Below are 14,805 nucleotides of genomic sequence, written 5' to 3'. Positions count from 1 at the left end.
CTACAGAAAATGTTTTCATGGCTCTTGTACCACAGTCCTGTGTCTCCTACCCCAAGTAGGACTTTACCGATCTCTTTTTCTATTAAACTATTCTAGCCTCTGTTGTTTATTTGGAATGAATATCACTGTAAAATGGAAAACTGGACTTTGTCCAATTTAGCTTTAGTCTGCTGAAACAGTTTCAATGGGAGAAAATGATGCTGTAATTTTCTCCTCTGGTAAAATGTGCCTAGAAATCCATGCAGAAAATGTAGCAATACTCATTAACTGAGGAATATGCTACAATGTATAATAATAGTTTGCTTTGAAAAACACTGGTTAAAATACTATTAGATGTTCAATAATGACTAAGATGAAGTAACAGAGAAGTATGAATGGAAATGTTGAGTTCAATTGTTTGAGTTGAACTCTGAAGTGACCTCTTTCTCAGACTCCGTTTTCAAGTATGACAACTAAACAGTAATGGCTACTAACCTATCTTGAAATAGTGATTGAATTCTATCTTCAACTGCACAAAGAAAACTAAACACATATATATGTGTTTATAGCAGGTTTAGCATAATTTTAATCAACATGTTTGAAAATGGAGGAAAAAAATTGAACTACATCTCATTTTTCCAAATGACTCCCTAGGGTTTTACACTTGAAAGGAGAAGGTTCATTAGACTTAAGTGATATATTTTAAAATGTACCTTCATATGTAAATTTGTAGTAAAACAAATGAATAAATGGATATTCATAACTCAGGAGAATTAAAATAACATGCTAAACTTTAGAGTTAAAATAACAGGCTAAGGTCTGGAGCAAGCTTTTAAAAATACTCTTATGTGAATTTCAAGATAGGCTTACAATCCTACAAGGGACAGTATTGCAGAATGGTTAAATGAGACTGAAAAGGACTGAACCCTGGCTCATTGCCACTTGCTAACTGTGAGACTTTGGGCAAAATATTTAGCTTCTCTCAGTTTCTTCATGTGTAAAATGTGAATGATCATGATAATAACAGTGCTTAGCTGTTGCGAGGTAATTTATGTAAACATTTAGATCAGTAACAAGCCCACAGTAAATACACAATAAATATTTCTTTAGAAATCCCTATAAGGCGGCACTGGAAAATAGAATGAAAGTGTAAAAAGAGAAACCCAGAGGGAAAAGCAAGGATATGAGAGAGTATTTGAGTAATCCATTTCATCTATTTAAAATACTGACTCTTTAAAAACAGCCAGCCAAGATACTGTCTATTTCTACAATTTGGTGGCCAAAGTGCTCCAGCCATAATCTCCAGGTTAACTGTATCACTGCCATGGGTGGTCTGATGAAAAGGGAGAGTCCAATGGCCTGAGAATAATTCTGCCCCCAGTAAGCAAAAATAACAAAGTGCTTTATTATAGTTAACCAAAACCACTCTTAGTTGACTGTTCATGGTGCACTTTCTTTGAAGTGTTAAATTTCCTCAGTAATATTTTGACTTAACTGCCTTTAATGTTATTTAGGTAGGTATGTGACGTTAACTTCAGGAGCGTAGAGCAGAATGTGAGTAGGTGGAATCACCAATTGTTTTTGCCTTCTTTCCATAAACTAGTGAAGCTTTCATTGTTTAAATGTATACTTCCACTCTACTTACCACAGCTATATGATAAAAGAACAAACATTTTACACATAAAAATCAAGATCAAAAAGAAACTTTATAATACAAACTATTTTTATTTTCATTTACTCCTTAAAGGAAAAATATTACTTACTTTCCATCCCAGACATGGTCACCTCTGTGGAAAATCACCAGGTTATTCTTAGGGTCCAGAGCCACCCCAGAAACCTGACCTGGAAGCAAATATACTCCAGGCCAATCCAGTGCCTCTTCTACATGGAAATCTAAAAGATAAATCCATGCATTTAATGTAAAAGGAAAGCTAACATAACCCTATGAAGATTCACAGTGGTTAAAAACAGCTCATGCAGTAACATTGCTGGATGCAAAGAAATAAAAAAAAAAAAAATCAAGCAGTGCTCTAGATAAAATATACCCCATGCACATGCCAAGTAGCTTCCAGAGCTAGGAAGTAAAATAAGTGAACTTCTCTTGGGACTAAGCTCTCTCTATTTGTAATATGCCTAAAAACCCCGCTTATCCTTAAGTGATTTAAGAACAAATCTGAAACTGCCTTCTTAACAGAATTCTTATTTTAAATTAATATCTTTGGAAAATATGGCAACATGGTTGGCATCATTTTTAACAGAAAATTTTGGAATGATATTCTGTAAGGCAATCCCATGTGTTTTTTACTAAATGCTATAAGTAAATAGGAAGATTGGCTGATTGGTCTGTCAATATCTATCTATCTACCTACCTACCTATCTATCTATCTAAACTATGTAAATTCTGGATGTTCAATATACATTAGACCCTATAATAAACCACTCATTGATTATCCCTTACACAAGGAACTGTGTAGGATACCAGTTTCATTTCTCCTAACTTAAATATACCTATAAGGATGGGAATGGAGGGACAGTTCCCTTCGTTATCACATTGTATGGTTTCCTAGAAGGGAAAATGACCACAGAAGAGCTGTGACTGAATGGTGTTTCCAAATAATCCTCATTTTTTTTTCTGAGTACATCTAACCTCAGAGAATACCTGGGTTCACTTGTGTTCATTCCTTTTATAAACATGCTCAAGAATAAAGAGGTACGATGATTCATACCAGCACATCAAAATGAAAAATAGCTAATTGTGTATGGATTATCTATACTAATTGAGTTACAATTATGAAGATAGTCCTGAAACTCAGACTCTATCAGTTTCAATATTTCTTTCCCTCTCAAATGTTTCAACAGAGATGCTGAGTTTCATTTCTCCTTCCCACCCACTGAAGGATGTGGCATATGCAGTGAATTCCTCAAGAGAGGCATTAGAGTCTGGAGGAAGAAAGGGAAGCACAAAGCTTGAACAATCAGGTCCTGAAAACTTGAGAGTGTGTGGGTGTGAGAACAAGCCCTTGAAAAATAACTCCCTCAGCAACTATACAAAAGGAAAAAGTACCTCAGTGTTTTTACCTTTGCATATTTCTTTTTTTAAATGAAAATTAACAAAACATAGTATAATCTACAAGTTGCCTAAAGGATCAGTTCTTGCTACCACCTCTGCTGAAGGTACTACGACCATACACGTGACCATACGCGTGAGTGTATTCTCTACATGAGGCACTACGCTAGATTCCGGGAACACAGAGAAATAAAACATGGCTTTTGGCTTTCATGAACTCATAGGATAAAATAGGAGATGCAGGAAACAAATACTTTAGACATAAAGTAGGGCAGGAACACATGAAAGGGCCCCCTAATCCTTCCCAAGGCTGGGGTGGACTAGGGTAGTTTAAAGTCAGGTGCTGGAGGTTTTCCAGAGAGAAGCAGACATGTGTGTTCACATTTACAGAGTAAATAGAAGTTCACTGAGTACAGAAGGGGGTAGAATATTTCTATCAGAAAGAATTAAAATGAGGATGTTTATACAGCAGAATATGTTTCAAAGTCCTTAAGTAGTCTGAAAAGGATACATGTATATGTCAAGTGGTGACAGGAGGGTGGGAGGTAGCATTAGTTGACCTTGAGATCTAGATTACAGCCAGACTGAAAATGTGTTGTGCTGCCTACCACATTAAGGGGTGTGATTGAACACACTGGTAATAGTTATTAGCTGTGGTGTCTTGACCTATGATCAATTTTGAAGCAAGCTGCAACTATATCATTTGTCACAGTAAAGCACAGAAATTGGGGAATAATTTCCTTTTGAAATATATTAGAGAACGTGAGAATGTCATTCTCACTCACATGTGTGCTGATACGACTTCCTGAGTTGGAGTGAAAGGGAGTACAATTACAGTTGGCATGCATGAATTTGCAAATAATCCCTGAGCACAGCAGTGGATATGAATGGGGTTGCTCAGATGAAGAGCATCCATTATCTAGCACACTTGTCATAATAGGAAAACGGTCGCTAATTGCTGCTATAGGCACCTGGGAGCCACTGAATGTTTTAAGCATGCAGCGACTTGATTAAAACTTTGCTTCTGAAAGTTAACTTTGGAAATGGGGTAGAAGCATTATAATTAGGGATGTCTAGATGTATCAACAGATGGACAAATGATTCTCCCGAGAAAACGTTTTAAATTATTTTAAAATCGCTTAAATCGCAGGTTGTACTTTCTCACCTCAGTTTCAGCTTGTCCATTTAGTGGTCATCATTCTATATCCATTTGCCAATACCTGAAACTTCTGGATGGGCTCTAAAGGAACCTTGAACCTCATGACGATGTAAACATTTAATTGCTTTCATCAGACCCTCAAAGCTGAGAACCATCACATCAAGATGGGATTCCCTGAGGGCAGGGATCATGCCTTACTCACTGTTGGGCCACCAAGCCTTGCACAGGGTCTGGCCCATGTAATGGTCAAATAAAAGCACTGAAATGGACCCTATGCTCCAGCCCCTTCTTGTTTATGTGGTGAACTAGAATTTAAATACCCTTATAATCTTATAATTTTTTTGTACTATTTTTATTTACCCCCAACACAGTGCTGGAGACACCATGAGGGTACTCAATAAAATGCTGAGTGGCTAAATACTTTTATTAAAGATGATAAATATCATGGTTCCTGGTATCTTTCTATGCAGTGGCCCTTCAACTGATACCGAAGCTAAGTGCTCATGAAGGCACTTCATGATCTCAACTATCACATGCTTGTAGGTTGCTTAGTGTTGGAAAAGCTCCGAAAAGTTGGCTAATAGGTTGTACTGAGCCTATTGGTAGGTTTTACTCACCAAATATAAAAACACTTTTTTGTCACAACATTTTGGTTGGAAATTTTCAGGAAGGAAAAGATCTGTGAATATCTAGAATGTATTTTATTACAACATATAATTTTGGTGGATTATTTAAACAGTAAGGGGGATGTGACAGGAATGTACAAGAGGGTTATCACTGAGCAACCTGGCTTTTTTAGTACTGAGTCAATGCAAAGGAGAATTATTTGTAAGTGGCAAGGATGTTTGGAAAAATAAATTATTTTTAATTTCATTTCAAAATATCAGTTCACATTTATTAAGGTTCCTTAACCAAGACCTCAAACCTTTTGGGATCTAGGCCTTTGTGCTAACCAGATACTCAGGGAAGGCTAGAGGGAAAATGAGGTCCTATTATTTACCATGAACTTTAACTCAGTTAATTGATGTTTTTGTTTCCACTGTCACCATCTTCCTCCTTATTAAGTAATTTAAGGCAGTTCCTTTATTTTTAGATTAAAAGATTAGGAATCAAGGCATTAATTTAGGACTAGTGATGGAGTTGATACTAATGGTTCTTTCAGCTGCCGTCCATCTTGACACAAGAATCACAGAATTTTAGAATTGTTCTTGGTCAATTCACAGGAAAGGAACTTTAGGCTTGGGTCAGACTTCAGGCATCAGTATCAAGAACGATTATTTTCTAATCTCCAATGAAAGAAAATTTCAAATCCTTGGGAGATTATGTAATAGAATGTATTTGGGTTCCAATGGACTCTTAACACTCTTAATTATGGAGAAGTTAAAAATTCTAGCTCAGATTCTTGTCTTTGTTTAAGAAAGAGTCAAATATGACTAGTTAATGCTATAGATTTGCAGTTTTAACCTGAAAATTAAATACAAATTTCTTACACATGATCTTGGGTAAGACATTCCCAACATGCGCCAACTATCCTAAAGTCAGATATGAAATAATAGGTTCATTTCAATCTTAAACGCTTATTTTAAAAAATGAATGCATATTAGAGGAAACAATACTTTTAGGAAAACAAGGCTATAAATATACGTCAGCTATTGATTCTAGCAACCTTGATACAAATTCATTGGGATTTATAAAAGATGAAAAATAAGGTGAAAAAAAAATCCCTGTGATTAAAAATTCCTCCCAAATGGCGTATAATATTTTTTATAATAAATTATATTATTTTATAAAGAATCCTTGAATTCATTATAAGTTTCAGCTTCATATTTTGTTGTATATATTCAGAAAAAAAAACTTTACTGCTTTTAGAAAAATAATAGTGTTAAACTTGTCCTGGTAAATCTATAAAAGCATTACTGATATATACCTTTCCAAGAAAGAGATTAATGCTAGTGGTCCATGTTGCTTTCACATGAATTACTAACAAGGATTTAAAAAGTCATTCATTAATCTGTGTTACATAAGGACAAACAGAACTAGATAAAATTGAGAAAACTTATAATTTCAAACTCAGAACTCTGACCTAACTTCAGTCTAACAAGTCTCTTCACATTTAATCTTAAAGGGAAGAAGACCCTGATAAAATCACTAGAAAATTTCAACAAGAACAAATGTGTTCTTTTCTTGTTCTATATTTGCTAATTCTCTAGTGAGGAGAAGATGCTTTATTTTGATCAGGAATAGTTATACTTCAAAAAGACAGGCATAACTATAATTAACTGAAATTATAGGAGAAACATTCATACAAAGGTCAGAAAGAACAAAAGAATGAATTATAATGTCACATTAAATAAGAGTGAAATAAAGAAGAGAGGACATCACTCTTGGCTCAAAAGCATTAGCAGAATTCTTTTTTTTTTAATTTTTAAATTGCAAAAGAGGTTTTCCATCTTGGCCAATGTGTGCCAATAATGGTAGAAAAACCATGAGCAAAGGTAATCTGCACTTAAAATTATTAAGTTTGTAGACTGAGATGAAGACACAACTGGTAGATAGATGAATAACTATCTATCTATCTATCTATCTAATCTATCATCATCATCTATCATGCTATTTTATTTTCCTGTGAGAGGCAAAGTGATTAAAATCTAGTGGTTAAAAACTCAGACTTGGGGGCAAGTTTGCTTGGCTTTGAATCCTGACTCTTTGGATTGTAGCACTTTGGGCACATAACGTCTATCAGTTTCCGCCTCTGTAAAATGGGTTTATAAATAGGGTGGTTTTGAGGATTAAATGAGCTAAAACATGTGTAAAGGCTTAGCCTGGCTCATAGCAACGCTATATGTTTTGCTTTTTGACTCCGATTATTCTCTTTCCCTTGGGAGGTGAAAATTCAGTCAACTGAATGCCTTATTTTACCCTGGGAATTCTGTAAAACTAGCCTAAAGGTAAGCATGTAACTGAGATACTGTAAAATAATGAATATTGAGAGTAAGTAAAAGCTATCCACAGAAAAAGTGAAAACTCAAATGTATAAGAATATAAAGCTCTCCAAGTCCACTTATCTTATGGGAAGCACCACATTAATGCAGATGTATTTTCTGATGTCTGGAGTTTGCAAAACATGCAGGCTTCCATATGCTAGCATACGCTAGACCACTGAAACATGCCAAAAGTAATTTTTACATTTATTATTCAGTGAGTCTCATTTCAAAAAGGCAATTAGAAATTTATTTCTATTCTATTAGTGTTGTCTCATGTAAATATAAAAATAATGGTAGAATGTACATTTTAAATACAGAAAAAAATAAAAGTGTAAAAAGGATGCATTTGCTTCTCACTTTATAAAGTTGAATATTTTCACACTGTACACTATACATCACATGCAAACATCAAGGCAGATGAATGTAAATGGTCAGAGATTTGGAGAGACATAAACTCTAATTATGATACCATAGTGTCATGTTGCTTTGTGAATTTATCAATCTAGAGGGCCAAATTTTGCAATTTTCCTTGCTAAGTGCTTGAATATCTGCAGGAAAATTCATAAGTGCCACTTAAGAGAAAACAATTAATATTTACTTTGGTATTTATAATAGTTTTGTAATACTATTTACTTTTTTTGATATTTACCTTTTTGAAATCTTAATCCAACATGACATTAATTGTGGCAGTAACAATCATAACAATAACAATCACAGCCAACATTTATTTTCTCCTCTTTTCTAGTGTTCCAAGAACTTTCCATATACTATTGATGTTACTCTTATTTCAATGCTATGAGGATTGTAGTTATAACCATCTTTTTCCAGATGAGAAAATTAAAACTCAGACAAATTTAAAAACTTGCCTAAGGTCCACATAGTAAGTCATGGAGCTAAGATTTAAAAGCAGGCAGTCAGGCTCCAGTGATGGAAGTTTCTACATTATATTATCTCCAAGGAGTGGTTTTCAAATTTTATTTTGGCTGAATGCAGAACTGCTCTGGGGGAAGGCATGTGTGTGTGCATGCATGTGTGTGGTGGAAGGCTGTAACAACTATTTCCCAGTCGAGGCATCTCTTTTAAACAACTGTTTGAAAGCCTCAGGTCTAGTCTAGCTGAAGCTGTCCAGGAGTTTCTCCACTGTTAATGCTATTGATAGGAGAATTTTCAGAGTTGACGCTGAACCACCAAAAGTCATGAGGTTGGTGAGCTAAAAAAAACAAAAACTGCCATGTGCAGATGTTTGTACTCTTAGAGACATGCTGAAGACATGAGGAATGCTCATGTCTGAGGAATGCTGAGGACTTTCTCAGCTATGCAAAGTGGGAAGATGTCAATCTATCATGCCCTCCATGCAGCTTGGTGTCCAGTGATGCCATATAATAATCCGTAACGAGGTGGTGAACTTAATTATAAAAGTAGTTGCCAGAGTGTGGGACTAAGCTGTATCTAGACTAAATAAGCTCTACAAAATGGTGTTTTTGAAACCCTTAGGTGGTCCTGGGCCTACTATACACAATCATACTGGGTTTTGGAGCTGTTTCACTAACCTTTTTTTTTTTTTAAAGATTTATTTTTTTTTTAATTCCCCTCCCCTCCCCCGGTTGTCTGTTTTCTGTGTCTTTTTGCTGCGTCTTGTTTCTTTGTCCGCTTCTGTTGTCGTCAGCGGCACGGGAAGTGTGGGCAGCGCCATTCCTCGGCAGGCTGCTCCCTCCTTCGCGCTGGGCGGTTCTCCTTATGGGTGCACTCCTTGCGCGTGGGGCTCCCCTACGCGGGGGACACCCCTGTGTGGCAGGGCACTCCTTGCATGCATCAGCACTGCGCATGGGCCAGCTCCACACGGGTCAAGGAGGCTCGGGGCTTGAACCGCGGGCCTCCTATGTGGTAGACGGACGCCCTAACCACTGGGCCAAAGTCCGTTTCCCTAACTTTACCTTTGAACCTTCAAATCAGCTGGATGGGATCCATACCATATTGCAGTTCCAGAATATGGGCCTGCCAATGAAATCCAAAGTGCTGCTGCTAGAAATATCACTGTTTGGGGTTGTGCCAGTACCAAGAACTGGGGACAATCAAACAGGGACCTGGGTGGAAGCCCCTAGCTTCTAGCAGTGAGGGTCCAGTGCTCCAGGGAGGTATGTCTAAGTAGGGCAAGCAAGTTAGTCCCTCTTGGAACACAACTGTATAATACAGAAGCCATAAAGCCCAAGATTTCAATTCAGATTCTGATTTCATTCAAATGGATTAACTTCCCCAGATTTCTGTTTCTTTATTTGAATATTCGGAATAATAGAAAGTCTCAAATAGGTCTGAAATGAGTACAGACCATGATTTAAGTGATATTCTAATATTTTTGTTTTAATAATGATCTATAAAAATAATTTCTTCTTTGCAACTAATACAATTCCTGGGAGCCAGTCAGGCTCTTAGGAAAATTGTTAGTTAATTCCTTCAGGCAATTAGGGCCCTATTCTCCACTTTGCTTGTTTTCAGCAAAATAAAAGCTTTGGGACACTAGGTCTTTCTCTGGTTTACACAAAGTAAACACACAGCATCAATTAAAGTTAAATATCACATTGTGTTACATATCATATATGGTAAACAATGAAAGAAAATTAAGAAGAAAAATGCTATTAGAAACAGCTTACCTAGAAATGAGCTTTGCTATTTTGCATTTAATTTTTTAAAAGTTTTCAAATCAGAGTAGGGAAAAAATACTAAAACAAATCATTTCAGAAAGGAAATACTCATTTCCTTTCTATAGTTAGGATTTGTACTGTTTGTTTCTGTGACTCATTGTTTATTCAGAGACATTATACAAATATTTAACCTGAAAAGGAACTTCCTGAAACTGGTCTTGGGGAAATGTCTCTCTCCTGAGCATTGCCATTTGAACACCCTGGAGAGTATGAGGCAATTTGGCAAGCAAATGTATTTCAGGTATTTTAAGCATTTTCTTTTTAGAAAAACTTAGTAGGTCTCAAGGAATACAATGCCTGAAGTCAAACTACTATTTTTACATTGACACTTAACAATGCCTATAAGTGACTGTGATACGTTTTCACATCCAAGAGTAACAAAGATATGGGGATAAAGAATGCTGCAACGCTAACATTTCACAAATGTTGAGACCCTTTTGTTTTTTATTTTTCCATGTTACCTGCATTGGAATGCACTGTCTTTAGTAGAGAGGTTCAGGCAGACTCCCCAGTGTGCTCACAAAATGGATAGGTAGCATAATAAACTGCAGATGTCTAGGCACCTTACTCAATGATGCTGGCTCAGTTATTCTGGGGTAGGACTCAGGGGTCTAGAGTTTTACAAGCACCTCAGGTGACTCTGATGCACAGTAGTCCAGGGACAACCCCTTGAGAAGATGTCTTATTAGATCATTTGGGTAAGAGCAGGGCTGATCCTGTTTAAATATGAAGTACATATCTAGATCCTGGTTAACTTCTCATAGACCGTTAGGCCATTCCCAATGGACAATGACTGAAACTTCTGTGCGAGCAAAGGCGCTGCATGCTAATTTTTTTCAATTATAAATAAAAATCATCTGGGTGTTGAATAATTTATGGCTTCCTGCAAAGCTGTATTTGAAAACATCAAGCTGGCAGCCTGTGCCATTCCAACCCACGCATGGACAGCTGCCATGCACGCATATCCGTTGCTTTTTTGGAGATTATCTTCACATGCTGTATTATCTGGCTTTCCACATTAGCAAGTAACATAAAACACAATCAATATCACAGAGGCCACAACACAATTAAAGACAAAGATGAGGCATCCATAGCTTGCTGGCACAGAAACCTGAAGGGAATAAGGTATTGTCCTCTAATTATGGAAGCCAATACTGGTTAGAAATAAAGATAAATCTGATAGTTATTGACTTGTTGGCAGTCCCTTCAGAAATAACTACTCAACTTTCCAATTAAAATAGTAATTGATAATGGAATTTAAGAAATCAAAGCAATAAAAATGGTTACATTTTACAAGTCAATTGGATGAGAATGCTGAATGAATATGATTCCGTTGAGAGGAATTTAATCATCTTAAAAGAAGGTAGAGTGTAAATATTTTATATACTAGGACTTTATATACCGGGTTTTGAATTTTCTTTCCATTGAACAAAATGGGAAATGTTGACTTGGCAAGGATTTGTTACCCTGAATTTCATAAGCCACCCTTTCCAAAATGATCCAAATGTTTTTAGTCTGGGTAACAAACTAATAGAAATTTATGTAGTATTGGACCAAAACAAAAAGAAAAACTTAAAAAACAAACATGACATCTGATAAATAACCCAAATCAGAGTAATGTTTTTTTTTTTCCTAATGATCCCTTTTTATTGATGAGCTTTTTTCACCCATTAATTTTTATTCCCTTCAGATTTTGCTAATGTGGATTTTCACCCTTCACATTTTAGTCCTTGAAAGAAGCCCTACACGCACCTCCTGTGTGTTCTGGTTCCCGGGTGCCTTCACCAGGTAGGGGTTGCTGTAATGAGAAAACTCTGTTTTCTGCTGGTCTCAAAGTGGATTCTAGTCTGTGGAATTTGTGAATCCTGTCTCTGACAAGTATAGCATTGCCCCTCTCATGTTCTGCACCCTCTCTGGCATCTGACCGACCAAGGTCCTTCTTTTGGACTACGTTTGCAATCTCGGCTACCAGGTCTGACTCTGATACTGCCTTTTCTGTAGGATTATATTTGTGCACATGAACAACATCTTCCCTTTCTCCTAGCAGCTTGGAAAGTAGTGAATAGAAATCACCTGTGGAAAAAAGAGAAAAGATAAGGGAATGGGGGTTGATAAGGTTGCAAAGTTTAAAAAATTTTGTGCCTTAAAAATTTTTCCTGATTCCTCAACATAAGTGAGGGAGAAGGCTGTTCTTAGACTTAAAGGCATGGGAAAAAAGAGATGATTTTCTAAAACAATGAAATAATAATATGCCTTCACATTTCATTTTATTTACCATCTACGTCTATTTAAGGAGACCAGAGCACTATATAAACTCTACTAACATATTAGTAGAGACATAATAATGCATATGTGATTGCCTGACAAATTTCAATAAATGGTTTTCATAGTTCGCTGCAGTTGGATTGAATTGGAAGTTAGAGGTCATCAGGTTTCCAAAATAAATTATTACCAACAGCTACTTCATAGAACAACTATCTTCACAGGCAAACTCTTTATAATTGTCTTTTAAAATCTATTAAAATATGATTCACAAGAAAATAAATATATTTTTTCAGTAAATGCTATAAAACCAAGAAATCTAACATATATACATTCCTTTGGCAATTAGGAAACCAAAATTTCTTTATTATTTTGTTAGCAATGCTACTGTTCATGATAAATAAGAAACAAACATATTCCAGAAAAATAATTTTGTGAAAAACGAACATTTATAATCAATTTCAAACAAAAGAGATTTTAAACAAGCTAATATTACTGGAATGATTCATCACTAAAATGTATTTCATGCCTTCCTGTACTACAGAGTAAATTTAGATATGATAATCCAATTCCATGAAAACAAATTACTTGTAACATATTGTGACAGATACAAAATATGACTGTAGAAAGTTCACAAAGCACTTTTATCCTTATCGTTTACACCTAATGCCTCAAAACCATTTAAAATACATCAGCTGTGTGAATGGGAAATAAATATGCTCTCAACTGAAACACAAACCTGCTTTCCTAAGCCAAACCCAAAGACAACCCACAGCTCTTCCTTTTCCTCACCCTATGCTAAGTGCTGTTAATGGAGAAATTATTTATGACTGCAGTCTTATTGTACTGCTTGGGTTTTAATTACCTTTATAACACCATCTGAAAACATTTCTAAAATCTTTTCTCATGTCCACTAGGACATGAAAATGATAACTGCTGTAGCCATGATACTTTCCAGTGAAGAATATATTATGAAGAAATTGATTCTAGAGAAATGAAGCCTTTCCACATGATGCTAAGAGATCTCATCATGTTTACCAATAGTCTATGTTAAGTGACTCAAAGTAGGTTTTCTACTCTTGCTGGTTAAATCTTCAGTTAGAAAATAATTGCAAAGCATAGGGCTAATCTCAGTAAAATGAACAAAGCAAATTACAACTCAGCCAAATCTGGTAGGTCACAGGGGCATTCTGCCTCACAGGAGAGAAATTAATCCATTACTGCTAAAGTCACTTACCCTACACATGGACTAAATATAAGTAGTTTAATGTGCTCTTATGCAATGAACCATTTTATATAGAAAACAAAATACTAGATTATTTAAGAGACAGAATAAAAACAATTTTAAAAACTTACATCTATGTTGATAGATGAGCAGAGGCTCAGAACTACACCTAATCCTCTGGGGTTTTAGCAAAACCATTCCGATTCCTTTGAAATTATTTACAATTACCATTGGGTTAGGTGACGTGCTAAGTTGTTCACAGGTTCACAGGTTACACTGCAAGAGCAGAAATTCAGAGCGCTGGTTCTGCAAACATCCCACTACATATGAGAGACACCACTAGATGGCTCTCTTTCACACTTTTTTCCCCATCTCTCTCTTCTGCTGTACCAACTGCATAGAACCTGAAATGTTAACCATTTTTCTTAGTCCCATTAAGGTTTTTTCAAATTTAGAAAATATATCCAACCTCGAGCATAACGAATGGAATAGAATATAAAAGGGGGTTGGGTGGTGTCTGCTTTAGTCTCATTTCTCAACTCTTCCTTCCTTTTCAATTTTCGTTCCGTGGACTTACACTTCCTTGAGGGTCATCTCTATGAAGATAGTGTTTCTTCTGCTCATGATACTGTATCCTCAGGAGCCTACTAGTTCCTCAACCTCAGGAGTTCATCAGTCAGAAGTGCCACTGCTTCCAAGGAGCCGTCTCTGACCATTTATATTTGGGGTCCCTGCACTGTGCCCTGATAACTCTAGTTATTCCTTATGGTTTCCTCTAAAACACTACATTGTAATTGCCCGATTTCTTGTCTGTCTTTTACACTAGTGTTTGAATCCAGTCCTGATACTTAGTAACTAATTACTGAGTACTTGTAAAGTGGCTTGCATGACTGAGGAATTTAAATGTAAATTTTACTTACTTTTCATTATATTCAAATTTATAGCCACATATGACTATGGGGAAAGTAAATCAGATAGTACATACCATAGTGATTTGCACAAAGCTGGCTTAGAGAATAATGACTGATTTTCTTTGGTTTTAAAAAGTAGAAAAGGTTTTTGTTCTCTTCAATAGTTCTTACCTACCTCTGGTAGTAAACCTTATATTATTTATAATCATTTTCTATAAGATGCTCTAAAATTCATTTCTATACATATAGATTGTCTCTAGAAAGGCATAAGTGGCACAATTTAAAGGTGGTTTTAATGAAAGAAATAAAACATCTCATTTCTTATTCACTGTCATATTCCTAGTGACTAGTACAGTTTTCACATAGCAGGTGCTCAATTAACGATTCTAGAGTGAATAAAATTTTTTAAAAAATGTTGCCCCTTGCTCCTGCATTAGTAGAGAGAAAAATTTCTGATAATTTTAAGCTGCAGTGTGTTACCATTTCTTTCTATTTCCCTTCCAACTTTCATTCTTATCT

At 35.8% G+C, this 14,805-nt stretch overlaps 1 protein-coding gene across 15 annotated transcripts in view; it reads right to left on the bottom strand.

Moving 5' to 3' along the window:
* PAM (peptidylglycine alpha-amidating monooxygenase) overlaps positions 1 to 14,805 on the bottom strand; it is a 311,548-nt gene that overhangs the window by 53,259 nt on the left and 243,484 nt on the right. For 8 of the 15 annotated variants that reach the window (XM_058276787.2, XM_058276770.2, XM_058276741.2 and 5 more), the window contains 2 exons: positions 11,641 to 11,961; positions 1,743 to 1,872 (listed from right to left, as the gene is read on the bottom strand). In XM_058276787.2, coding sequence (XP_058132770.1) covers positions 1,743 to 1,872; positions 11,641 to 11,961 — 451 coding nt within the window. The remainder of the gene's footprint in view (positions 1 to 1,742; positions 1,873 to 11,640; positions 11,962 to 14,805) is intronic. The other 7 variants (XM_058276809.2, XM_071209224.1, XM_058276814.2 and 4 more) reach the window with 1 other exon arrangement.

This window comes from Dasypus novemcinctus, chromosome 2 (assembly GCF_030445035.2).
Source record: "Dasypus novemcinctus isolate mDasNov1 chromosome 2, mDasNov1.1.hap2, whole genome shotgun sequence".
In the NCBI taxonomy this organism is placed as follows: Eukaryota; Metazoa; Chordata; class Mammalia; order Cingulata; family Dasypodidae; genus Dasypus; species Dasypus novemcinctus.
The sequence above is the reverse complement of the archived record's forward strand: the minus strand, read 5'-3'. Positions and strand labels throughout refer to the sequence as shown.